The sequence below is a fragment of the Oreochromis niloticus genome, linkage group LG3, assembly GCF_001858045.2.
Source record: "Oreochromis niloticus isolate F11D_XX linkage group LG3, O_niloticus_UMD_NMBU, whole genome shotgun sequence".
Lineage (NCBI taxonomy): Eukaryota > Metazoa > Chordata > Actinopteri > Cichliformes > Cichlidae > Oreochromis > Oreochromis niloticus.
In genome coordinates, this window is record NC_031967.2 from 60,145,864 (window position 1) to 60,173,304 (window position 27,441).

The 27,441-nt window shown below is 41.0% G+C and overlaps 3 protein-coding genes across 6 annotated transcripts; 2 read left to right on the top strand and 1 right to left on the bottom strand.

Annotated features, from left to right (window-relative positions):
* Positions 1-6,784: 6,784 nt before the first annotated feature.
* On the bottom strand, positions 6,785-10,422 carry LOC109196547 (V-set domain containing T-cell activation inhibitor 1-like). The gene is made up of 4 exons (XM_019350739.2): positions 10,347-10,422; positions 10,101-10,152; positions 8,854-9,201; positions 6,785-7,504 (listed from the first exon to the last, which is right to left on the bottom strand). The coding sequence occupies exons 2-4, from the start codon at positions 10,150-10,152 to the stop codon at positions 7,386-7,388; spliced, it is 519 nt and encodes a 172-aa protein (XP_019206284.1). The 5' UTR covers positions 10,347-10,422; the 3' UTR covers positions 6,785-7,385.
* LOC102077902 (uncharacterized) lies at positions 8,127-22,456 on the top strand. 2 transcript variants are annotated; one of them, XM_013266305.3, is made up of 7 exons: positions 8,127-8,214; positions 12,748-14,374; positions 15,577-15,870; positions 16,163-16,326; positions 16,435-16,531; positions 16,703-17,044; positions 21,097-22,456. In XM_013266305.3, exons 2-7 carry the CDS (start codon positions 14,336-14,338, stop codon positions 21,109-21,111), a joined length of 951 nt encoding a protein of 316 aa, XP_013121759.2. In that variant the 5' UTR covers positions 8,127-8,214; positions 12,748-14,335; the 3' UTR covers positions 21,112-22,456. The 2 variants fall into 2 exon arrangements, 1 of the variants encoding a protein (XP_013121759.2); XR_002061377.2 differs by lacking the exon at positions 8,127-8,214 and adding an exon at positions 17,266-17,390 and having other exon boundaries at positions 14,232-14,374; positions 15,774-15,870.
* A 1,403-nt stretch (positions 22,457-23,859) lies between these two features.
* LOC112846305 (Fc receptor-like B) lies at positions 23,860-26,417 on the top strand. 3 transcript variants are annotated; one of them, XM_025905810.1, is made up of 6 exons: positions 23,860-24,202; positions 24,416-24,451; positions 24,710-25,029; positions 25,109-25,357; positions 25,433-25,573; positions 25,658-26,417. In XM_025905810.1, the coding sequence occupies exons 1-6, from the start codon at positions 24,192-24,194 to the stop codon at positions 25,762-25,764; spliced, it is 864 nt and encodes a 287-aa protein (XP_025761595.1). In that variant the 5' UTR covers positions 23,860-24,191; the 3' UTR covers positions 25,765-26,417. The 3 variants fall into 3 exon arrangements, with proteins under 3 accessions (XP_025761595.1, XP_025761596.1, XP_025761597.1); XM_025905811.1 differs by having other exon boundaries at positions 24,713-25,029; XM_025905812.1 differs by having other exon boundaries at positions 24,766-25,029.
* Positions 26,418-27,441: the final 1,024 nt, after the last annotated feature.

Sequence of the window (27,441 nt, forward strand, 5' to 3'; positions counted from 1 at the left end):
CTCTGTAAAACAGAGACCACTCCCTCCAACCTCCCAGCTGCTTTCTATAAAGATGGCTCCCTCATCAGGAAGCAGCCTACAGGTCACATGACCATCCAGCATGTTTCCAGGTCTGATGAAGGCCTCTACAAGTGTGACATCAGCGGTCATGGAGAGTCTCCATCCAGCTGGATCACTGTCACAGGTGAGGAGCTTCACTCTGATTTCACCTTTTATTTTTTTTTATTTTTTATTTTTGCCTGTCCCGTTTGGTTCTTTTGCCATCAGAATTATTGTCTAAAGGCAAAGAAAGATGCCCAACGGATTTACTTTACCAAATGGACCATCCCAGCCAGGACATGAAGCAGGTATGGAGGAGATCAAGGCTCCAGACATCCAGAGACCCCCAGAGCACAAGGGAAGACCAACAGAGGGGCAGCTGCGCCACTATCCCGGAAAGAGCTGAGGAGAGCCCCAGATGAGGGGTCACTCAGCAGCCGCGGAGCAGAAGCCAGGTGGGCGTTGCAGTGATGTGCCCGTGAGCTCCGCCGGCAGCCAGCTGTGCCAGAGTGACCGAGCCCCAGGCAGGGGGCACCCCACCCCCGAAGTGGCCCGAGCGAGCCCCAGGCTCCAGGCCCCAACAAGCAGCCACCAGGAGTGAGCCGGTGTGTACCTGGACGCCCATCCCCGGACACAAAGAACCACCAACGCACCGATGTCTGAGGGCTTCTGCCACTGGCAGGGGGAGTGGTGGGGGGAGATAGGCCTCCAAACCTTGGACGACCTGAGATGTCCCTACAGAGGTGACGTCTGATACCCAACCTGACATATGGACACAGACATACAGGCACACACAGATACAAACATCCATTCCTACCCTCATGCTCTCATAAGCAATTGGTCAACACTCACCCAACATGGAGACAGACATAAATAGACACTGTACACACAATCACACTCCCCAAGCGTACTCTAAGAACCGGGTCTAGGTACCCTTGCCCCTGGAGGGGGAAACTGCACCCAGACCCAGGTGGTGTTACCCTTTTCCCTGGGGTGGAGAGAAGCAGACCGCCCCGACTCCACAGCAGCAGGGAGGCCCCACATTCCAGACCCCAATCGGGCGGCCCACTCCTCCTCCTAGCCCCCCCGCTCCAGCAGGCCGCAGAGAACGGGGGCGTGTGAAGACTCCAAACCTCCCTCCGCCCGCTCATATGTAGTGTTGATGCATGTGTGTTCTAAGGTGCATTTAAAACCCAGGAGGGCATGGAACTACCTGCCAGAGAGCAGCAGGTAAGCGCATAGCCCCTCCTGCTAGCCCTCAATGTCTACGTGTATTTAAAATTGAGAGGTGGGCAACGACGCCAGGGGTGAGGTTGTACACCCTGATGGTCTTTTGGATTCCGTGTAGCGTGCCCACCCCCAAGATCCTATATGTATGTGTTATGAGAGTGTGAGTAATGTGAATGTCTAAGTTGTGGGATAAAATTGAGGCACAGGCAGCCAGAAGGGGACAGAGGAGGGTGCCTCCCCTACATCCTGGTGACACACCTTTACCCCAAGGCCCTGCATGTGTGGGAGATTGTGGTGGAGCGGGAAGAGGGAGGCAGCTGGAGATGGGGAGGGAAGGAAGGGAGGGGCAAGTGACCCCTCCCTGGGGCCAGCTCCCCCGCTGACCCCAGTAGGCACCCCCATACTCTGCAACCTGCCAGGGAAAGGGGGGCCCAGGCCCATCCGGACCCCACCACAGAGAAAACTGCACCCACCCCATCATCCACTCATCTTCCAGACTACACAAGACAAGCTCTACACAAGGCTGAGTTCTTCCTCCACCGATCCTGTATCTCCCCAGCCTGCAGAGTGAGCTCACCTCTTATTTCATCCACATATTCACCTGAACTGACTCTCCACCTCTACAGCCCCACCCCAGCTTCAGCCCATCCAGCCGACTTTCAGAGTTTTCTTCTACCAAGTCATTTTCACTCCATACTTCATGTCCACTCTCCTCGTGGTGTCTTTGTATCGACGCAGAGCCAAAGGTAACTGTCTAAATCACCTCGATTATTTATTGAATTCAATTCAATGTAAAAATTTCTGATCACCTGGTCATTTCTGAAGTGACCAGCTCATCTCTAAGGTAACAGCCCTGCCCACTCATGCTGGGCAGAGATCAACTAAGGACTTCAATGACGTTGTGGTGGTGACCACTGGGCATCACTTTTCAGCTTCAGAGACTCGGCTCATGATATCAGATCACTGTGATTCAACTATGTGTGAAGTCACTTCTTTAAGACAGAACTAAAATTTAAGATGTGCACACTCTTCATTTTAGGGCAGTTTGAGAGTTGCTGTGCATTGCAGAAGTCGACGAACTTCTTCATGCAAAATATTCATTTCATTCAGTTTATTATAACAAAATGTTCCAGTGCAATGTTTTCATTTTTTCCTTTCTCACAAGAATTCATGACAAGAACTACAATTAACGCAGTTTTAAAATAACACCCAGGTGCTATATCAGATAAATCATCTAAACAAAATTCTAATAAACAAAGGACATAAATATCATATCTGTAAGTGTGTGGAGACATTTATTTATGAGACATGAGCAAGTCCTTCACTTTTACCTGTTCAGGTTTGTTGGTGTGAGGATGAATTAGAATTAAAAATATCTTTGTGAACTGTGGGGTCATGTTTATTGTAGTTTCTGGTATCTTCTTTAAACCCAGTATTATGGCAAAATGTGTAAAGTTTAACCAGATCTCCTGAAAAAGACATGCTTTAAAACCTGAATCTGCCCACCCCTCAGAAAACTGATGAATGGAAAAAATATAGCAAGATAAATCTAAATCTGATGATTTGCACCTGATGAATCATTATTTGGCTAAGTTAACATATAAACAAGTGTGACAAGAAAAGAAAGACTTAAACTCATGCACTCCCACATCCAGGCCGACTTATTAGACTTCACAGAAGAAGAATCAAAGAGGTTTATTGAAAAAGTAAAAATATGATTTATTGTTATAAATGTTTATTATATTATTACTATATTATAATGTTATTATAATTTCTATATATTGAAAAATAGTTGCCCAGAGACTTGACTGACAGTGTCTAAACTCAGAAAAAGGTAAACAGGCACCACTTTGGACACATAAACTCAGACATTAAACATATCTGTCCAGCTTCAAACTCTCTTAAATGTAAAAATCACATGTTTAAATAATAACATTATAGCTGATTAGCTTTACTTTCATCATGTTCACCTGTTTATACTTAAATCTCTTCCCTTCTGATTCTCTACAAACCAGTGCGACCATCACTTTGGCCTGTTTGTCACTAAGAGCTAAAATTAGGAGTAAACATGCTTTATTGTGTAAAAATGCTATTTTACTGCCTATGTTCTACAGATGGATGTGACCCTGTCAGAGCTGTCTCTGCAGGACTGTTTAAAGCAAACTCTCAGTTGCTGTAATTTCTCTTAAATTCGACTGAAATTAATTTAGGCCTGAACATTTATGTCCTTCACATCCTTTTGAATATCATATGATGAAATATGTGAATATGATTTTGCAAATTTGTGTAGTTGTTGGCAATACCCACTGTGTCTGATACTGAAAACAAAAATGTGCCAAGAAACAAAAATAAACAAATTTAGTCAGTAACGCTCACACTTTAAAAACAAAACAAAAAACATTTTATTTGTTTACAGCAAAACGGATCCAAAACAGTATTAACTGGACAGAATTTTGAGTCCAGAGTGGTAGGCCTGGCTTTAGATTATTAATGACTAACCTCATGGATCATCTCAGGTGTTCTTCCTGCCACATGATGCATTTGTCTCTGCCCATCAGGGACACTTGTTAGCACTCATCCTCCATTGTGCCGTGGCTCAGGGGGTTGGGAAGTGCATCTGTGACCGGAAGGTCGCCAGTTCGATCCCTGGGCTCTCTGTCCTGGTCGTTGTGTCCTTGGGCAAGACACTTCACCTACTGGTGTTGGCCAGAGGGGCCGATGACTAAATTGTAAGGCGCTTTGGCTTCCTTGAAAAGCGCTATATAAATGCAATCCAATGTTGTTATTATTAGTTGTGTACTTATTACTTTAGTATTGTAACACTTTGAAACAAGCCTGCAGCTCATTCAGAGGCTTTAGGGGCACATAAGAAAAAAAACCCATTCAACCAAGGAGAATTTGTTTTGTATTCCTTGATTTCCTTTTTTGTCTCATCGAACTGAACCGAATCTGCCACAGCTCGGCAGGAAGTGAGCTTGGAAGCACAAAAATCATTTTCAGTCTTTTTATCTTGTTTTCATTGTTGTTGGAGGCCAAAGTTACAGGTGAAAGTACACGTATATGAGAACAACACCACAGTTTGAATGGTTTAAAAGGTGGAGCAGTGATCACAGAGAATAACACCAGCACATCACATAAGAAAGAAAGGACGGGAGAGGAAGTTGGGATCATCTGATGATGGCCTGCTCGTTTATGACCTAATAACCTTTTGTGTTATTTAAGGTTATGTAGGACAGCAGGTGCAGGTGTTACTGGGTAATTTGAAGCACTGTGGTACAATTGGGCTGAGTGGCTGTTTGATAAATTCCACCTCTATCTTAACTTTACACTATTTAAAGAACTGAGAGCAGACTCACCTGAAGCTGTGATGTTGAGCTTGAATAAGCACTTAAGCTCATCAGTGCTTTTGGTGAATAAAATCCGACACTGGTCTGTTCCTGCGTCACCGATGCTGAGGTTCTTTAGAGTTACAGAAACGTCTCCATCCTTCATGGACGGCTCTTTCAGCTCCACTCGGCCTTTAAAGGACTCGTGCTGGTAGTTTTCATACGCGCGCCCATTTCGGAAGAAGAACACGTACTCGTTGGACTCAAACTCAGGTCGGCGCCACTCCAACACGGCAATCTCTGAAACTGCTGGATGATGACACTGAAGAACGGCATCTTTTCCAGGCTCCACGTTAACCTCTGTAGGATCTGAAGAAACACTGACTGTTTAGTGTGAACGCCAGGAGTAACTAAGGGAAACAGACAAGATGCATACAAGGCAAAAATCCAGAGTTTCTGCCAGTTTTGAGGCACTTTGTCTCTGCATACTTTGAAAAGTATTTTAAAGAATTTTAAAATGAATTTTTTCAACTTTCAAAATGTACAAAGCAACACTACCTTTATTTCTTATTGAACACCGCTGACACATTTACCTGGCTCGTAGTAGGCTTGGCCAAAGTTTCGGCTTATGAGCAATCACAGTCAGTAACCCCGAACAGGTGAAAGTGTTTTTAATGAGTTTTATTTAGAAGGCTTAAAAAATAAACTAATACACAACATTTTTTAAGTTATTAAAAGATAAGAAATTGCTAAGAAGTGAGTCTCATATAATTACAGGATGTGTTTTTGCTTTCACACTTTCATTCTAGCAGTTTCTGGTTTCATCTGCTTCAGACTCTCGAGGTCACATGACTGTATTTTCCACTCAAAATGAGCCCTGCTGCCTGCACCAATCAGAGACGTTATTGGATGATGATGATGATAAACTTGTGATTAAAAAAACAACACAAAAAAGCAAAAATGTGAGAATAAAATGCAAATCCGCTGCAAAGTTTAAGGTGGACACTAAAGTGTGGTAATCATCACCTCTGCCTACAGCCCACCTGACTGAAACACTGACAAAGTCAAGACTTTCAAACTCTTGATTTTGTTGTACGTGTTTACAGTGACAGTAAAGGTGAATCAGTTAAAGAGCACAGTCACAGGGACACAAGGCCGCTGCTTTAATAGCAGAGTAAAATCTCACCTGTACCCACGAACAACAGAAGGCAGGCAAACAGCAGAATCCAGAAGAGCATCGCAGATGTTCCTGAACACATCTCTCATCGCTCTACAGATCCCAGATCAGGTTGTTAACAGAGAAGCTGAACAAGCTATGCGCCTGTAACACCCACAACCCCCACTTCAAGTGGGTGTTTCCTTCAAGGAGATTTATGAGTGATGGACAGTCACATGACTTACAAGGATTTTTTTTTTAAATAAGATTTTCAAGCTCACATCAAGCCCTCGTGCCAAAACTAAGTTTGAACGTTTTTGCCAATTAAAGTCTTTTGTTGAAAGGATTCCTGAACTGACCGTTCATCACTGTTCATCCTTCATCACAGAAACATTAAAAAAGAAGAAATCTGTAAAACTGAAACCGCTGAAGGAGAGCATGAAACCATGACTGTATCATGTGACCTGGTCTCATTCACCACAGAGTGAAGCAAATATAGATATAGAAATGATCAAAGTACTTTAGGTACTTCGAATATTGCTATATCATTACTATTTAAATATTTAGCGACTTTAAATATTTAAATAGTGTAGATGTAGAAATATTTTAATGAATGAGCACATTGTAGTTATTATACTTTTGAGGATTTTTATAGTGCTATTTTTAGTGCTTTTCCCCCACATGTAATTGTCAACAACAGCTCTGAGGTCATCCAGTTTCCTGTTTCTGACGAAAGTTTCCCTGCAGGGTTAATAAGACAAGTAAGGAAAGAAATAAGTTTTACATAAGTGTCGGTACGACAGTAAATATATTTTTTATTGTTCTGTTCACCTGTGTAATCTATTTGTAGTTTGATTAGGTTAATAATTTAGTAGTTTTGTAGCTGTAAACATACTAGTCCCTAAGGACCCCAAATCGCTTTACACATTCACACACTGGTGATGGCAAGCTACATTGTAGCCACAGCCACCCTGGGGCGCACTGACAGAGGCGAGGCTGCCAAGGGCCCTCTGACCACCACCACTAGGCAACGGGTGAAGTGTCTTGCCCAAGGACACAACGACCAAGACTGTCCAAACCAGGGCTCAAACCAGCAACCTTCTGATTACAAGGCAAACTCCCAACTCTTGAACCACAATTGCTCCAGGTCATGTACCTGGAGCTCAATATAAGCTTATTTGATTTTCTTCCAAGAGCCGGGTCATCCCCTCTGTGAATGTTTCCACCTGCTGCCGGCTGATTGAAATGTTTGTCATGAATATCGCGCCACCACGTGTGATACTGCCAAGCTTCTTGTCGATGTCTCACATGAATACAGCAGCATTTTTTCACCCTTTAGAAGTGCAAAATATTCCAGTTGCCTTCAGGGACATGGATCATATTACAAGACTATTTTATGAAGTGGTAATATATTCATGTGCAAGAGTTTTTGTCTTGTTAGTCTGATCCTCAAAAACACCAAATACTATCACCATTATCATTTAGTCAGTGGGTTTTCTTTTTTTCCCTGTCCCAGTGCAAAGGCTTTCAGGGAAAGTTCTGGACATGTTTCACACTCATTGAATTTCTGTCCATCAGTTCATCTGTCGTTCAGCCTGATCACAGCCCAAGTTCCGACTCTTTTGCTGTTTTCTTTACACCAAATATCCAACAGCAGCAACAATGAGAAGCAGGCTGGAAACTGATAGACCGGATATAAGTCCAACAGATCTGTCCTTCTTTGCTCCTTCCTTCCTGGCTCCTTGTCTTTGAACTGCAGGAGAGAAACAGGTTTCAGGTGTGTTAGGTAGGTGATGAGTGAAGAACAGAACAGGAACCAGCTTCACTGTGAATCATGACCTGTTTCCTGATTCTCACTGAAAACCTTTTCAACCCTCAGCTAAATCTATCTACTGTTGCCTGAACTGGTTTAATGTTGCCACACGGATTGTCAGAGTGACCACAAAGTGACTGAAAAGCTCTGACGATGCTGACTCTGTCAGCTTCTCTCTTTCACTCTCGCTGTCATTACTTTCAGTGTAACACTTGTTTTAAAGCACTCAGGGTAACACTGTGGTGGCCAGCCGGCTGGGGCCGTAGGTTCTTGACAGCTTCCTCCCACAGTTGAAAAACATCCACACGTTAGGTTTACTGGTGAGTCTAAACTGGTGTTGATGGTTTTTTGCCTGACTGGCAACCTGTCCAACCTGTCCAGGGTGTACCTGTCTGTAGCCTTCTGGCACCTGGGATAAACTCAACCCCAACCTTAACCTTGAATTTGATGAGTGGAAGTGGGCTGGGTTAAATCTCACCAGCAGGTGGCGCTATTGCTTTGTCTGTTCATAGGTTGCATTGCGATATCTAGTAGCGCGCAGGCAGAGTCAGAAGCAGGAAATATTTCTCACATGTGCGCTTGTGATGGTTTAAGAGCCATTAACGAACCCAGCTCCATGCTTATTTATGACTTTGTGGAAAACGCTGCCTGTGAGTATTTTGAGCTTTTGACATGTTTATTATTTTTTTGGTACTTTAGATACAATTGTTGTTTTTATGGAAGTTAATTTTAAGCAACAGGCTACTATGTAACTTCAGGTCTCATTGCACCTTGTTTAATTTTTACACTTCAGCTGTAAAATGTTCAGGGGGGATTGTTGAGGACTCACACATTTGTGAATTGGATAACTTGAGAAGGAAGATGAATTAAAAATCAATACCATAGGTGCAGATACTAAAAATCTCAGACACGTATAACTCTCAGGGATATTAACCTCAAGGTCAGAGGTCAAATGAGAAAAAAAAATCCTGTCAGGTGACGTAGGATATTGAAATTGATACCATAAGTGCGTCGAGTCTGAGGCTGAGGTATATGTTTCCTGATGTCTGTTAGTTTTACTCAGTTTGCATTTTGAAGGGCCGTCTTAATAAAGTAGACAACACACCTGTCACTGGTCAAAGAGCTGTCTGTCTGCTTAGCTGTGATTCATACTGTAGTAGCAGAACAGGAGGAAAGTGGATAGATGCACATATCTTGGCATTGTTGGAAATTGATATTTTACTAATAAACTAGTCTTGCTCATCGAGGGACAAACTGATAAAGAGGACACACTCGAGGCTTCAACTCACCTGCAGGTGTAACTTTCAGCTTGGTTTCCTGCTTCATCTCAGATCTCTGGCTGTGGTCTGTTTCATATGAGATGTGGCACTCATATGTTCCAGTGTCATTAACGGTGGTGTTCTGCAGAATGATGGACATTTTTCCACTTTTCATGTTTGGGTCTTCCAGCTCCACTCGACCTTTGAATAATTCATGTTGGTATGTTTTGTAAAGACGATCTTCCCGAAAGAAAAAGACGTAATTGTCTGCTTTCAGGTCACTCTTGGTCCATGCTAGCCGTAAGATGTTCCCTTCATGGGGACCCTGACAATCGAGAGTTGCATCCTCTCCAACCTCCACTTCTTTCTCGTCTTGCACTAAAAGAAAAGAAAAGAATCCAGAAATACTGCACACCCCAAATTAAAGTTGGATTAGTGTTGTTGGTTAGTGCATTACAATCATTCTGGACAGGCTTATATTCACTACCTACAACCAGCACACTGGCACAGTTCAGTTTTTCAACTGAAAGCTGAAAGCTGAAAACACACGCGCACACACACACACACACACACACACACACACACAGCTGCTGTGTGCCTTTGCTTAGAAATCTCAAAAATCTACCCGCAAATGCAAATATGTGAGCGCAATCCAAATCAGATAACATTAGCTGTGACCACAGAGTGAATCTATATTAACAGTAGGCCGACTAGAAAGGAAAGAAACCCCCCACAGCTGTTATTTTTCGGGGAAGTTGGCAAAGCACTGACGAGAAAAATACTTTAAATAGTTTGAGGTCACGCGGCTCACTGTAGCAGAGGAAATCACTTTAATGAATCCATTTTTACTATGCTGTAAAACATTCCAAACAAAAGCCTTTTTGTAATAATATTAACTTGATCAAACTGTTGTTTTAAGTACACAATAAAAATTAACCTTCAAATAAAAATGTAGATCACAGTTTATTGTAACAACATTTTCTAGTGAAGGAAAGTTAAAGTAGAAATAAATAAATAAATAAAAACCTTGGCAACATCAAAGAGTCAGTGTGCCTAAAATTAAAATTCCCACATTCCTCTGATCACCTGTGAGTCACTGTCTCATATTATCATGTTAACAGCACATACTGCACGATTTCTCTGCAGCACAGAAACATGTGGATTCAATGGTAACCAACTGAAATGTACAAATGTAACATTACCATTTCAAAAACATGAACCCTTTTCCACAGAAATACCATTAAATAATAACAATGTAAACATGCTCTTTCACTCACCTGCAGATCCAAGAATTAGAGCCAAAAACAGGAGGACTTGGAGAGTGTTCATCTGTGACAGGTGGCAGACAGTGGAGTGATTATAGGCAGCATTAAGCTTTCACATGAATCAGAGGGGGGGGGACAAAGTGTGGGAGGTTCAAAGGAAAGTAATGTTTAAGAGAACGTGAGATCACACTTTTTTAATGCTCATGATATGAACATGATATGATATAAAAACTGTAAAACATTAAGAATATGACATACAGTTTAGATGATGTCACTCATCTCAGGCTTTTTACAGGAATTTGAGCTGCTTTTGAGCAAAGGCAGCAGGGTCACGTTGGCTTCTATAGATCTGGTGCTCAGGGCCTCTGTGCTGTGCTTTAAGATGGACATTTTCTAGACACTAGTAAGATTTCTTCATGTTTTGTCCTCTGCCTGTGTGTCAGTGGTAGACTGCATGATTTTGGATGTTCCTGTTTGGTCTCATGTTCAGAGTCACTCTGTCAGCTCATCTTGGAGTATCATCTTCCTGATTTATTCATGGATGCTGTCCTGATGGCTCAGGTCTTATTCCCAGTGTTGTTGCTGTATTTTTTAAAATGGCACAAAATATGAAAAATAGAAATTCCTCAGGAGGAGGTTGATGGATCTTGTGGTGTGTGGTTTTCGTTTGTGTGTAGCTTTATCTTAAAATGATGAAGAACAGTGCCGATGTTTTTGCAACTGATGGTGGCTTCTGTTTGTCTGTGGCATCACTGAGAGGGTCGTGTCCCTAACAGGCCTGAGGGAGGAAAGAGAGCAGAGGGGCGTTCACACAGTTTCACTTCTCTGTTGTTAACGATTGTGATTGGCTCATGTTGGTAAAATGACTCATTCCTGTCACACCAAAGAAATGTGGGTACTAACCATTAAGAACTCTTTGGAATTTGTGTTCACAGGTTTGTCAAAGTTACAGCCCCTCAGAGTGCATTGGAGAGGGGTTTAAACGCTCAACTTTTCGCAGCATTTTTGATTTCTCATAAATTGATAAGTTATTCACAGAAACATTCACAACAGTAGTCAAAGCTGGCACATTTATATTTGAGGTTCATTCATGTGCCTCATGAAGACTCTGAAACTGTCTGACAGACGTTTGGGGATTTTTTTTTCTTCACTGTGGTGAAGAATCGTTTTCATCACTTTCCTTTCTTCATGTTCCTCCTTTGTTCTTTGTCTTTGGCTCTTCCACCTTTACCTCTCCACGGTTCTGCATCAGCATCAAGCACACCTGTGGTTCATCACCCCAACTTTCCTCCTCATGAACACAAAGTGAAACCAGAACTGTTTGTTTATTCTGCATCAATCTACAGCCCGACCGATCCAACAGTGTCTGTGGAAGTTTTTTTCCTCTGATGTTTTTTCCGACTCAAACCTGAGTGTCATTTCTCTTTAGTTCTGATGTCACCGCTGAGCAACACAAACCTTCTGCCGTCACAGTTACTTTCAGCTGCTCACTATTTTGCCACAGTGGAAACTTCCACTTTTCTTAACGTTGGCTGATTTTCATGCTAGATGCCCTTTGACACGACGCCCACAGGACTTCTGTCTCTTGAGTGTTGTGGTTCACATTTGCCTAATAAGTGAAGGCTGTTGACGTGAACTACAACTTTCTAAGTGCCCAGTTCTGTTTTCATTCTTCACTGTAGTGTGACACAATAATAGCAATACAATAATTGATCCATGGAGCCTGCTGAAGGTTTTGCTGAACCTTTTCACCCCTTTACTCTTTTTAAAGCTGCAGTTAAACAAAATTGTGCCCCAGTTTTGGGGGATTGTATAGGTTCCTCCATCACCCTCACTAACTTGAACTGGACAACTGGATGAAAATCTAATCGACTTCAGACTGTTCACATATGTGCACTTGTTCATGTTTGACTCTGCCTCATTTCACCACAATTCTGTGTGGTATTTCTACATAACAGGCAAATCAGCAGGGTTGGCACAATAGAGGTGGATGTTAGAGACTGAGTGAAGGAGGTAGATGAGCTACTGTGGTGACCCCTAATATGAGAGCAGAAGGTTAACCAACTGGAATTCACCTCTGTATACACCAAAACTTTATTTAACCTCTACTGTCCACCTTCACAGGTCTGGTTAGCTGGTATCAAGTCAAGTCAAGGAAGTCAAGGAAACCTTCATTTGTCACATGCAAGTTTCCCTACAGTGATATGGGACCAGTTGTGTATAATATGAGTTCATGTCAATAAACAACTGGGTCATTCTCCTGGGACAGACTGGGAAAAGAGACATGTGGAGACAGTTCATTTCCAGGCGAGGGAGTCGGCTTGTTAAATAACCACAGTCCTGTTTCACTCTTTGTCCACATCAGGAAATGGGTGTTTCATGTCAGTGGCAATGGTAACTTTATTGTCCCTAACGGGAAATTGATTTGCAGTATGTCCATACAGAAATATTAAAAACAAACAAACAAACAAACAGGCAAACAGACACATCACATACACATACACACACAAAAATAATAATATAAGCCTGAGAAAACAACCTAAATTTTATCATAAAAAAAAAAGTGCAGCGTGCAGTGGCAACTTATGGTTTGTGTTATTAACCATGACAATAACACTGGGTGCAAAAAACAATCTATGTCTGTTTGTCTTCCCTGCAGGCACTTTATAACGACGACCTGATGGAAGCATTTGAAAATCATTAAAGAGAGGATGATCTGAACACAACAGGACAGAGGTTTCCTTCCTCAGCACCTGCCTGCTATAAAAGTCCACAAGCTGGACCTGAGACCTCCCTGAAATCTGACCAGCCACTTTAACCAGGTTGCTAAGTCTGGTATTATTATTCAAGGACTTATTACCGTACCAGGCAATGATACAGAAGGTTAAAACAGATTCAATAAAACTTTTATAAAAAAGAGTCATCATTTCACATGAAACATTAAAACCTCTTTTAAAAAGTACAGTCACTGTTGGACCTTTTTCATTGTAGCATCAAAGTGTGACTCAAAGGACAGAGACTTATCAAGAACAACCACCAAATACTTAGAACTGTCCACCAGTCCAATGGCTGCAGCCTTTACTACTGTTAGTGCAGGATGATGTTGATGTTTGTTGATCTCTAACAATGGCTGATCACACCAAGAAGCAAACATCCACAACAGGCCCATGAGAATCCTCTTCACCATGAAGGAGACTCACAATGACTGTGTGGTGATGATGATGAGCTGAAGCAATGAGGAAATACAACAGAGTAAACACACAGAATAGATGCACACACCCACACAAACATTTGTCACGATTCCAGTCAGTCAGAGGTACAGAGCCTCTTTTATTCAGACGTCTGTGTCACTTTTAACTGTCTACTCCTCCACCCTCTGCTCTCAGCTTGTTGTCTCTGTGTAGATGTAGTAACAGTAACATATGAGGAACTTTATTTCCTCTGGTTGGTTTCAGAAACTTGATTGGTCCGTTCTGCTGACTGGAAGCATCAGAGCACCTTTCTTTGCAGACAGATGCTGTTTGCAAAATAATTATACTCTGGGATTGTGTCAGGATGGATATTTAGTTTAACCTCCTACACTCTTAGAAAGGATGTGTTAAAAAATGACACAAAACATGTGTTGTTACACTATTAACACATTTTGTGTGAATTTTAACATAACATGTGTAAGAAAATGTGTAAACATTGAAAAAATGTGTAAAAAGCTTAACACACTTGATGTGTTGCACAGTTTAGCACATTTTGTGTGTTATTTTCAGAATCTAACAACAGGACCTAAAATTAGGTTATTTGACGTTAGCCCTGTGTTTAGTGAAATAAATTGTACATTAACAATGTATTATAACGATATTAACTGAATAAATAAAATGTTTAGTTATTGTTTTGTTTTCCATAACCCTTTCCTCATTACTTTCAACAAATAAAACATTTTATAATGTAATGTGGAGCAAGGTGTGTATGGTGTACTAAAATTCTGAAAGAGGATTAATTTTTTATTTCTCAATATGTATGGCATACCAATTGATGGCCATGGCTATACTATAACCATAAGTACCCACACAGAACAGGCTTAATTTTGACCGTAACATGTGAACTAGGGCAATACAATTGAAGTAAAAGTAGGAAATTAAATGAGTAAGAATACACATGCTGAAAATTGAAACAAATTCTGCCCAGCAACATGACATACCAGCGGCGGGAAGGGGGCGCTATCTTTTCGCGCCACTGAGACAAAGGAGACAAAGATGGAGGTTACGTCGCCTAGTATGTTGTCAGACCTTACAGTAAGTATAATTTACCAGTTTATCTTAATGTACTGAAAATATGTCGGGTTTCTGGAAGAATGTGAAACTTTGAATTTATATAAAATATAGGCGTTATGTAGGAGTTTTGAGTTTAGGCGCTGTTAATTACTGCTTAACTATACCTAGCTAACCTTAATGTAACAGTCTTGCTAACATATCCTACTCTTAATTTTAGTATTAGTTCTTGGCTTTAGTGCCATACTTCATTAGAGTTAATGTGTTTTTGGTAGTACTTTTATGTATTACTTTATTCATGTATTTATCTATTTACTTTATTTATGTATTAGAGTATTCAGAAATTGCTCTTAGAACCAGTGTTGTAGTTGAGCTAGTGATTCGACAGGCATTCTGGTGTCTATGAGCAACGCCAGAGTCAGCACCTAACCTTAGCAGTGTTGTGGAAAATGACAATATTGTCGTTAGCTCTGAATATAGCAAATGTAGTTATCACCGCGACCATTCGTTTGCTAGCACAGAATAAATGGTAAATGGCCTGTATTTATATAGCGCTTTTCTAGTCCCTAAGGACCCGAAAGCGCTTTACATATCCAGTCATTCACCCATTCACACACTGGTGATGGCAAGCTACGTTGTAGCCACAGCTACCCTGGGGCGCACTGACAGAGGCGAGGCTGCCGGACACTGGCGCCATCGGCCCTCTGACCACCACCAGTAGGCAACAGGTGAAGTGTCTTGCCCAAGGACACAACGACCGAGACTGTCCGAGCCGGGGCTCGAATCGGTAACCTTCCGATTACAAGGCGAACTCTCAACTCTTGAGCCACAATCGCCCGAATAGGAATTTAAGACTGAGTGACTTTAGTTTGATGTCGCCCCTCTGTCTTCTGTTATCACACTTAATAGACTATATTTAGTAGTGTTGTGATAAATATTTGTTATAATTACTTATCACTGGTTAACATGAAATATACCTCATATTGACAGAGATAATTATTTTTTTAAGCAGTTAAAGCAGTTTTTGCATCTAGCACGATTAACTGAAGTATGTGCGCATTCTTTTTTAAGGCTTATTGCTGGAAACATCCTCTGATATAGTTTCTTTTTTATGCAGACCTTCTGAGGAAGTAATAGTTAGTGTTATTTAAAAAAAAAACAACAACAACAGCAACTTGACCATGCAAATTATCTTACTTATTTAGCCATGTGTTTCTTTTTTTCAGCACGCATATGACAACTTAGAATCTGTCAAAGTCCTTGTAGCCACTTTTATAGATGAGAAAGAGATTTGTAAAAAAATTCTTCATGTCAGCAGTGCCAAAGACATCATAGGTCAAAGCCAAGCTCAGCACATGGGCTGTGTGCTTGATAGGTTGCTAAAGTATAACACTGATTTCATGGAATATATTGATGTTGACAGTGAGGTAGACGTTAAGGACTTTGATAGATTCCATATCTTCCTGTCAGCCAGAGGGCCACCAATGGAAACCTTTCTTGGGGAGATTAGACAAAATCAGGTACACTTTGCATTTCTCCAGTTTCCTAAGTCATAAAATGTGTTTTAACAGTTATTAACTATTAGTCAGGATCAGATTTATTCACCAAGTAGCAACTAGAAGATAAAATCAATTTAATTATTATTCAGAATTTCTTTCAGTCATTGCGTTATAATCACGGTAATTAAGAAACCGCCTTCTTCTGCTGCAGCTTTTTGAGTAAACTCATGCTTCTATGCTCTGTGAAAATTTGCTGTAATGACTTTGAAGATTATTGCAGAGAGGTAAAGTGTCTGGTGTTGCCTTTACACAGTCTACCATTACCACTGAAGAACAAAGTCAACCCCTGAAGTCACTACTCAAGAGGAAAGCCCCACAGATTCTTAAGGAGTATGAAACTACAGGTACCCTGTCAGTGCCATCAAGGAAGCTTCTTGTGAAGACTTGCATTGGGGATTTGGTGGAGAGGTGTGGTTAGTAAGTATAGCACCTTACTGCACTTTGTTAAAATTTTGCAATGAATGTTTTTCTTTAAAAATGTTGAAGTGCACAGGAGTAAAAAAAAAGGTTACCTTTGTTTTCCAGTTACCCTCTTAGTGCAGAGAAGCTGACTGTAGCAAAAAGCATCATCACCACTTTTCCATCCCTGAGTGTCCGAGTGGCAGGACAGGGGGAAGGATTTGTAAGTAAATTTAACATTTTAATAATGTAAATTCCACTACATACTGTAAATTGCACTTGTTCCCACTTACTGTGTATCTTTTAACCTTTATCTCATTATTTATTAGAGCTTTTTTCTCTCAGTTAAAATTGCTCAGCTGTTACCCATATACCTCTGTCCTTTCTTCCTCAGGAGCATTATTATGATCCAGTCTCTCATTGTGGATTCCTAGAGACTAAACTGCGCAACCTTAGACAGAATCTTGACCAGGGGCAGAGACGTTATAAGAAGCGAAAAGTGACAGATGACTGTGGTGAAGACAAGAAGCTCAGGCAAGAGGATGGGAATATCAGCAGCACAGATGAGTGGGTCACCCTGATCAAAAGATTGCGGCCCTCAGCTGAGAACCTTCCAACTATCATGTCAGGCATGGAGGAAACATACACCAGTCGCAGAGCCTGGATTAGCAAGGACTCCCCCACTGCTGCTGAAATATTGAGAGAGTACCCACGGTTTTTGGACATGCCAAGTCTGGTAAGTTGCTTGGTTCCCTGGTAATGGTTTATGTACTCCTTCTCCACTCAGTTGTGTTTTGCATACAAAGTATGTAAGAGGAGTGGATACATTTGGAGGTATGTTTATGAGCTCCTACACAGGAAAATGGAGAGAGTAATTTTTCCAGAGTTAACATTATTTTCCTCTAAAAGAGTCATTTTCACTCATTTTGGATTGTAATCATTTCGATTGGCCGCCAGAGTTGGAGCAAAAAAACAGAGGAAATTCCATTGGAGTAATATGTCATGACCACGCTCACTACCATTTCCTAAGTTTCTGCTACTATCCCACAGTGGAACATAGACAACTGTCAGCAGTGAGCCAGGTAAGTGAGCAAAGTGCTCAATAATGATTTAATTTAGGATAAAATGGGGAATTTCTGTTTATTTGAAAGGTCTGTAACATTACAGCTTGAGAGTTTGTGGGTCTTACATGCTGCATAATTGGCAAGGTTGATGCTTACGTTAGCTTCTGCTAAATTAATGTCGTTAGACTACTCACAGACAGCATTAAGGTATATATCACTAAACTAAATTTAGCATTGCTCAATAGCTGCTTTAGGTAGTATAATTGACCAGGGTAGTGTGTTTTTAGCAAATTTGGTGCACCAATGTTTTATCCAAAAAAGGTTGGTGAGCACATGTGTTTTACTCCAAACTGAGTCATGAAAATTGACTTTTTTACCTGATGTGTGTTTTATCGTGGATTGATGTTTGTGGATGTTTCACCTGTTCAGTTAGAAAGCACGTGTGGTTTACTCTGAATTGAGTCGCATACACGACTGTTTTCGCCTGATCTTTGGTTAGGAGCATGTGTGTTCAGTACTCGAGAATCACTTTACTGACTCGTGAATCATGATTCACAAGCCCAACTGACTCACTGACTCATCATTGTTGCTGTTAGCAAACTAATTCCATTAGTAGAAATATATCTAGCTTATAATTAAAATTGTGGGGGAAAAAACAGCAAGTTTCTTAACAAAAACATTCCTGCTCTGAACTGGAAGAAAAAACCCTGAGCAGAAGCTCACATCAAGGCAATAGCTCCTCGGTTCACAGTAGCATTTCTCATTTAACATGTTAACAGCACATTTGAGTTACTCACCCCCACCCTTGCTGTGCTGAATCATAGCATAGACAATTCACTCACTCACTCAATCACTCAATCACTATGGGCTCAAATTGTGGTCAGAAATATTTTGTACTTGTAAATCAGGATTTGTATGTGTAAAAAAAATTGTGCGTGTGTGTAAAAGATTTGTGTGTGTAAAAAAAATTGTGCGTGTGTAAAAAAGATTTGTGTGTGTAAAAAAAAATTTGTGCGTGTGTAAAAAAGATTTGTGTGTGGACTTTGCCAAAAAATACATATGAAACTCTGCACTCAACTTTCAAGTTACAAGTACGAATTTTGACCCTATTTTTCTTCCTTTCATCTGATTGCCCAATGTCATGTCAATCACAAATTTAACTATCCAATCAGAAACACGTTTTCAGCACTGCAGGTTACCTGGTGTAATGTTTTTCAGCTAAAAAAAACATGGTCTGACTCCTACCTAACTATATAAAGAGTAAGTGAAGGTTAGATGCAGCTAACATGTCCTGTTTTAAGCCAGGCACTTACACCTCCACTCCGCTGTGTCTCAGCCACCATCGCTGTGGCAGAAAGGGCGCTAGAGCCAGAGTATGGGAGAGGCGAGCTGGAACAAACCATTTGGGAGGGGGGTATTGTACCATAGTTGTTAAAATATTACATCTCAACCAAGTACTGTATGGTTTTTATATTTTAGGAGTGTGTCACACAGACAGGATATATTGTCAAAAAAGTAAGAAAGCTTTGGGGGTGCTTTTGATTTTCAGCACCCCCAAAAATGGGCTATAAACGCCCCTGATTAGAAGTACATTCACGCTAAAAACGGTTAAACTGTTTTGGGTTTGAAATCTGACCAGAGTAAGACACCACAAACAATCTTCGTTGTGTTGGACGGAGAAAAGGAGCGCTGCCCCCCACGAACCATTTTTTGGCCAATCTTCGCCCATAATGTTGTGAACAAGTGCAAATAAGAGAGGAAACAGCCCATACATGCGCTAAATTGTCGTGTGCTTGTACCTTGAGAATGTTTCGCCTTTTAACAAGGACAAAAGCATAAAAAAGGAAAAAAAAAATTATAAAGACAGCACATCAAAAGAAAGGAGAGGCGGAACAAACTGCGGCTGCTCTGAGGTGTGACTTGTGAAAGCAGCGCCTCCTACACAGACTCCTCTTCGATCACATCGGGTCAGTGCACACAAGAGAGAAAACGGACATTAAAGTATCGATCTCATTACTGTTGGACATCGATCAATCTGCCACAACCACGCAGTTTCTTTAAGTGATTGCGCCGTGATCTTCTACAGGAATGTCACTCGCGTGGGTTTTGTATTTATTTTCAGTGATCTGGACTTCACTTTCAAAGGGTAAAGAAACACAATCTGGCTGATTTATGTCTGTGTGTTTTTGTGTTTTTTGTATGCATGTATTTTTGTGCCAGCAGTGGCTTGAAGTTAGGATATATGTGAACAGTTGTTCTGGGAATCCATCCTACCTGACAAACCATCCTACCAGTTGTTTTTTCTGCATGCGCACAATACAAAATTAAGTGGCGAACCGTCCTACCTTTGTGAGTGTTACCTACGAGCATACTTAAACGGTAAAATGAAGTGGCAAACCGTCCAGGCTTTATGAATATGAGCTACAAGCATACTCTGATGGGCAAAGTGGCAAACCGTCATACTTACTTTAATTTGTGCTGAAATTACTCTGTGACAGCAGAAATGTGCATAAACCTACGGTAGGAAGTTTTGCCAAAGTAGGATGTTCTCCTCAGCGCTTCATGTGCCCACGTAGATTTCAGCTGATGATGATGACAAACAGACCCGCCAGTTCGTCATCATCATCGGTGACGAACGAATGTTTTCGTAATCTTTGAGAAAGTTTATGAAATTCAGGAAATCTGCGTGTTTTGGTTCGTCATCATCATCAGAAGATGACATATGACCATGAATGGTGGTAGTTTTACCTGTTGAAAGTTTAGATTTTGTGGCCTAAGTTGGACATGATATTTGTTTGAGTTTTTTTAGATTCAGACCTTTTTTTTTCAGTGTTGATTGAAGACGAAAACACCTGGGAGTGCATCATGTGAGGGCAGATAACTTTATTTATTTATAATATTGTGACACTTGTCTCTCTCAGATGGCTGCAGATGATGTATACCTCAGATTGTTAGTAGCAAGGAGAAGCGACTTGTTTGCATGTGTGAACTGATCACACCAATCACACATTTTCACATATTATATTGTTACTTTTGGTTTCAGCTGGAAACTGGATCATAACTGGACTTAGTTTTTGTGTCCCAGTAACCACAGCGAGAGCAGTTTGATACCACCGTGTTCTCACAGACAGGAGCTCACTCAACTGGATGTACTATGATGGCATTATTTTTTACAAAAGAATAAACTTAAGTTGCTACATTTGTTAAGCTCATCTTTATACTTTTAACTGTAACTTGTTCAAAACTCTCTGACTTGATTTAAGGAGGAAGCAGTGGATGATCTTGTGATGAGTTTTGACAACTTGCAGTTGATCAATGTCTTACAATCAAAAGCAGTGTGGATGAAGCAACCCTTATGTGAATAATTTATTGTAATTTCTCATGACAACTTCTCCTCTCATTCTAAATAACTTAAATCTTTTTTGCTGTAAATTTCCTGACAAAAACGTGGCCGAATGATACGTGCATGGCTCATGAATAACAGACAGCAGTGTTTTCATAGTAACCTCCATGCTGGCACAAAAGCCTCTTTTGGAAGTTTGACCTTAGTTTAAATCACTTTCCGCAGATCTGCGTGTTTTCAGTCTCACCTGACTGTTTGATGTGTCTGTGTGTCCACTCATCACAAATGAAACACTTTGCTTCGACGTGAACATTTTAGAGTTTTTCACTGTAGTTTCATTTGAGCTGAGGCACTAATGACTGATCTTCTGTTGTGGTTTAGATCCCCAGGAGGTGATCACAGTGAAGCAGGGAGAGGACGTCACTCTCCAGTGTTGGGGTTTCGCAGATGCTCCCATCGAGCTGCTGGAGTGGAGCAGACCTGAGCTGACAGACTACGTGTTTTACTACAGAGAGCAGCGCTCCTATGAAAAATATCAGCATCAGTCTTACAAAGGCCGGGTGAAGCTGAGAGACCCGGAGATGAAGAATGGAGACTTTTCAGTGATTCTGAAGGAAGTCACCTTCAATGATACGGGCAGATATGAGTGTTTGGTTGGAACGAGGAGAACGAGAGACAAGCGGAGCTCCATCAGTGTCAGGGTGGAACAGACTACTAAAGATACCTCGGGTGGAGGAAAGACTGAGAGAGAAAACAGGGATGTTGGAGGGAACATGGAGAGAGAAAAGTGGCGTGTTGGACAGATAGCAGCCATAGTGATTTTAGTGTTTGTAGCAACTGCATTGATTTTACTGTTTGGGGTGGTTGTAGCTGTGGGGGTACAGCAGGTTCCCTACTAATGGGAGGGTTTGTGTGGTTTGATCCCTGTCTGCTCCAGTCTGCATCCTAAATATCCTCAGGGAAGATACTTACCCCAAGTTGCTCTCAGATGCAGTCATTGGAGTCTAAATGTTAGACAGAAAGCTCTGACACAGAAAAAGTGCTGGTGTGAGTGTTTGAATGAGGCAAGTTGTGTAGAAAAGTGTTACATAAGAGCCAGTCTACTGTTTACTGATTATTGTCGTCTCCGTTGCTTCTAACACAAAGATCAGAGACAAACAAACCTGTGGGGATCTCCTGCAGAGCGATGAAGCTGGAAACGAGCTGCACTGAAATGTCACCTGATTCTTGAGTCTGCTGTTACTGTTACAGTTTGAGTTGATGGTACAGTCCCCAAAGAAAAATGAATACAAGAGAAAATATAACTACAACACAGCTAAAAGGCAATTATATTTATTAAACTGTAACTCTAAATTATTTTAATAACTAATATTTTTGGAAAAATGTTTAAGGTGCTGCAAAATATTTTTTTTTTTCCTAAAAGTGTTTATTTGGTGCCAAACAGCTGTATGGCTCATGTGTTTTTCCTCTTTGTTAATAATGGTACTATGTGCTGTATTTGTCACTGAACACTTTACAACTCGATGAGATAAAATATTTTCTAAGAAGTTATTATATTTACAAGTGTTTTATACTGTTGTTCACTGATGAGGACCATCTTCCCCTCCACTGTGAACAAATGCTGTTTGCTGTTTATTCCTGATGTCTTTACAAAGTTTTTTTTAAACTCCTGCACAGTTGGCACGGTGTACCTATAATTTTGTTTTACATGTACAATGACAATAAATTCTGTTCAATTCTATCAGATGAGGCAGAAAGTTCTTAAATCACAGATGTGGATCATTGTTATCACTGTAGAGTCTTTACCTCACAATATGAAGTGATTTGAGGCCACTGCTGTTGTGGTTTTGTGAAATATAAATAAAATGTAATTGAATTGTTTAGCTAACTTCTCTTGATGTTTTGTCCTCTCTCTGTCTGTCAGTGGTACATTGCATGATTTTGCATCCTCCTCACCTTCTGTCTTCAGCTGTCAGAGTCACTCTGTCAGCTCATCTTGAAACATGATCAGGATGCATTGGTACGATGTACCAATGCGTCTGTAAGTTGTAGAGTTTTCTCTGTTTGGTCATCAGACTGGTGAGGGTGGTTTTTGGTGTTTACACGTGTTGTGACTCATTCAGAGTTCAGGGTCATGCCACGTGGTACTACAATGGCCTGTGGCTTTCATAGGAAAGAGGTGAAATGACAGTTTCCTTATTATAGAGCTACACTGGCCTGTTGTTAACAGTTTTTATGACATAAAAGTGGGTTAAAAATAGAATTTCAAACTCTATACCAATACTCAGAAAAATACTCAATAGATCCAACAAAGGTGTGTATGTGTGACCTTTTGACCTTTAGAATAGAATTCAACTTTATTGTCATTGCACATGTCACAAATACAAGGCAACAAAATGCAGTTATTACATTTTCAACTTCACCATGAAGGTAAATCACTGACAGAATAAGAATTTTTCAAGTGGGAACCAACTTGTTCAACTTTATTCCAACTCAATTTAAAATCAGGGCCGATCTTTATCTCTGTCAGATCCACAGCCAAATCCATAGTAACTGAGTTGTTACATTTAAAGTCATGTTCAAATTTGAAGCATTTGGAATAAAAGAAGACATGATTTACAGACATGACATGAACATCGTTTAATGGCTCAACCAGTACAGGTCATAGAAAGTCCCCGTCATACAGTGGAAACTCTGTTACTCAGCCTTCATTCAATCACTGCATCCTAGGTGACTGACCGACATCCTGAACAGCAGTGATCTAATTCGTCGTGTTTGAGCGCCATCTGGTGGTGAGTCTGGTAATTGTAAAAGGATGATGTGACTTCTCATGAGCATTGTAGTGTGGCTGCTTGATGTTAAGCTGACCTTTTCTCCTCATCTGTCTTTAGATTTTTTTTTTCCCCGATTGAGGAGCAGAGCAGAGCTGGCATGTCTAAAGGTAAAAGGGATGAGAATATATTTCAAAGGCCCAGATCTGTGAGATCTTCAGTTCTTATCTCCTTTAGCCTGTTGAGAGAGGTGTGATCCTCTAGTTGGTTGGAGTGCACCTGCACGTGGTGATAATCCCTGACCCAGATGGTGTAGACTGGAGGTGAAGGGCATCTTCAAACTGAATGAGGACTTCTGTCAGGCTTGGTTAGTCTGTGGAGCTGCAGAGGCACAGAGAAGTATGGATCTGGCTGTAGCTGAAGGAAAAACTGAGGTTTGGGAGGAGTTTAGTAAAGTAGTGGAACAAGATTTCCAGTGTCTGTTGGTTTCTAGATTTTATTTATTCATTTTGCTCATGACCTAATTTAAAAAATATGTTTACTGACATGTTTCATCCAAAGAAACATTTTTCTCTTAATGATGAGAGGTGGAAACTACAGAACTACCACCCTGTAAGAGAGGAAGGAGGAGGAGGGTCTCGCTTGATGCTAGTGTGGACCGATCAAAGTTAAGTAGCACCTACAGATGGAGAAAGCTTCTTCACTATGGCTGCTCTGTAAGTATGCTGTGATGTGTTTTGGTTTCTGAAAAGGATTAAAGATACTCTCACTGTGTTGCTTCACAAACATGCAGTTTATGAAGAAATATAAAAAGAGAGAAAACCACTTCCTGTTTTCTGCTTCTTCAGTCTGTAGATCGACCAGACTGATGGCGTTGCTGCTTTTTTCCTGAATGTGAAGCTTTAAACTAACCTGTTATTTCTCTTTAGTTTCAACCTCACTGCTGAGCTGCACAACAAACCAAGGTCAGTAACCTTCTCCAGTCACACTTTAAACCTGATATCAGCGACACCGTATTAGAAGCTCTGAGCATTTTTTTATATTGTGGCATGATATCATAGTTATTACGCTAAGCTATCCAGGAGCCTGCTGAAAGTTCATCGATGCTACCAAAAGCATAAAGGAAGTATGTTCACCTGAAGAAAGTGCTCTAACTTTCTTGGAGGTTCATGTTAAAAAACAAAACTGATCAGTTTTGACTGAGCTCACAAAGTTCCCCACAGCAGGTCTGCTTTGGACCTCAGTGCTGGCTTGTACTTAATATGCATCCTCCTCACAGCTCGTCTGACTGTGAGTCCCAGCAGCTCTCAGTTCTTTAAAGGAGACTTTGTGTCTCTGAGCTGTGAGGAGGACGACAGCTCTGCTGGATGGAGTCTGAGGAGAAACACAAGCAGAGACACCGGAGCTGAGTGTGGAGATGAGTGGGGAAGATCAGCTGGTTCTTCCTGTAACATCAGCTACATCGACCCATTGGACAGTGGAGTTTACTGGTGTGAGTCCAGAGAGGGTCCCATCAGTAACATGGTTAACCTGACAGTCACTGGTAAGCTGAGTGTGTGGAGTTAGTGTTGATGAAGCTGTGTGTAAATGGATGAAATGCTGTAGTTTGTCTCTGTGTTGAGGTGGATCAGTGATCCTGCAGAGTCCTGTCCTCCCTGTGATGGAGGGAGATGACGTCACTCTGCTCTGTAAAACAAAGACCACTCCCTCCAACCTCCCAGCTGCTTTCTATAAAGATGGCTCCCTCATCAGGAAGCAGCCTACAGGTCACATGACCATCCAGCATGTTTCCAGGTCTGATGAAGGCCTCTACAAGTGTGACATCATCAGCGGTCATGGAGAGTCTCCATCCAGCTGGATCACTGTCACAGGTGAGCAGCTTTACTCTGATTTCACCTTTTATTTCATCCACATATTCACCTGAACAGGTGGGATTCTCTCTGCAGGCAAACCTACAAACACAACCCTGGCCCATGAACCCTCCTCCCCCCACCTTGTGTCCAGAGTTTTCCTCCATCTGGTGGTGTTCTGTCCATACTTCATCTCCACTCTGCTCATGGTATCTTTATATCGATGGAGAGTCACAGGTAACACTCTCAGTCTCTTCAGTTATTTATCAAGCTCAGTTCTTTTTGACTCTTTATACAAATTTCTGGTTACACATGTGACAGGAAGTGACCTTATCCCTGTGGTAACAGCACCACCCACCCAAGCTAGGGAGAGACTGGCTGAAGACTGTGATGACATTGTTGGCGTGATCACTGAGCATCACTTCTGAGTTCCTGTTTAATCTGTCAGATTGTGGTCGTCACATCTCTGTTATTGAACAACGTGCGACACCACAGATTTAAACTGGAATATTATGCTTTAATTAATAAATAAATACATGAAGAAAACATGGACCAGTTAAAGACTGAATGGTAGTAATGGAAGTTTAATGGATTTAAAACACTCACTTTTATGTAATCATACTCTATCATACTATCTATCTATCATACTGTCAAAAGATTCAAACATTGTGTAATAAAACATGTGACAGTGTGTGAAACACCTGCACCTCCACATTCTGCTCACATGTTCATGTTAAACAGGAAACTGATTGACTACAGTGTTGTGAGCATCTGTTAACCACAGGCTAAAAGACCGGCGGTCCTGCAAGAACACCACCCACTGCTACCTTTCATCTGCAAACACACACTGACTGCAGGGTGGGCATTTAGAAACTCTGGTTCAGTTTATGTCATTAAGGTGGGCAGTTAAAACTGAACCTAAACCTGGTGTTGTGTGCTATGAACTTAAATTAAATTGCAATCCAAGATTCTGTTCAGACCTTTTCTTAGTTGGTTTCTGTATGATTACAATCTCAGGTTTTCTTAGTTTTAGTTTTTGTTACCTTTTCCAATAAAGTTTCTGTTGGTAGTTTATCTTTAATTCTTTGAGTTCCAATTTATTCTGTCTCCTCTATATTCTCCTGTATTTTAATGCTAATCTTGCTCTTTTTGTTCCCTTCTTATGTTGCTTCCTGTTTTACTTTGATACCCTTTTGCTTTTTGTATTTGATTTCACATCTTTTATTTCATTCTCATTTGATTACCCTTATTAGCCTTTGTGTACTTATAGCTTCAGTCTTCCTTTTTCGCTTGTTGTGCCTTACTGTTTCCTCAGTGTCTTTTGGGGTTTGTGTCCCCAACATCATATTTGTTCACTTCCCTTTTAAATGTTCATTCTGATGGTTTTTATCAGCCTTAAATAAACCGCTGGTTTACTTTCCCTGCACTCTGCTTCTATGGGTCTTTGTCTAAGCTACACTCCACATTATGACACTCTGGAGATTGTAGATCTTCAAAATGAAGTGTACTGGTTGAGATTTGATGTTCTGTTTGTAACCCTCACAAGGTTGTCCAGTCCTGCTCATTACATGTTTTTCATGGATGTGTGGTTAAGTAATGATCTCCCAAACAATGTGGCAGAGAGGTGGTTTGTGCTTCTACATTAAATCCTGGTGCACGTCGTCTGACACTGTGCGCACTTTTACTGCTCTGATGTAGATAGATATTTGTGTTTTTGATTATCAAGGGCAGACCCATCTTCTGCAGTTTATGTAGCACCAGATGAAAATGCTGAAAAAGCCATGAAAGACTTCACTGACGCCATCAGCAAACTGCAAAGACTGTATCCAGAGGCCTTTGCTCTTGTCGGGTTTTAATTACTGCAGTGTTTGATCTATGCTTCTATCAGAATATTTGTTGTACAAACAGAGGACATAAATTTTTATTCTATCACACTGCACTTGTACTCTGTTTGTAGTTTGCACTTAAATCTGAGCATCAGGTCGAAGCAAACATTAAAAACACATGTATAGATTTCAGTTTCTAATGATTTACAATGTTCTTTGCATGATTTATGGTGTAGGCACCTGTCAGTCACAACTACTCATGCTGTCCTCGGTGCACGC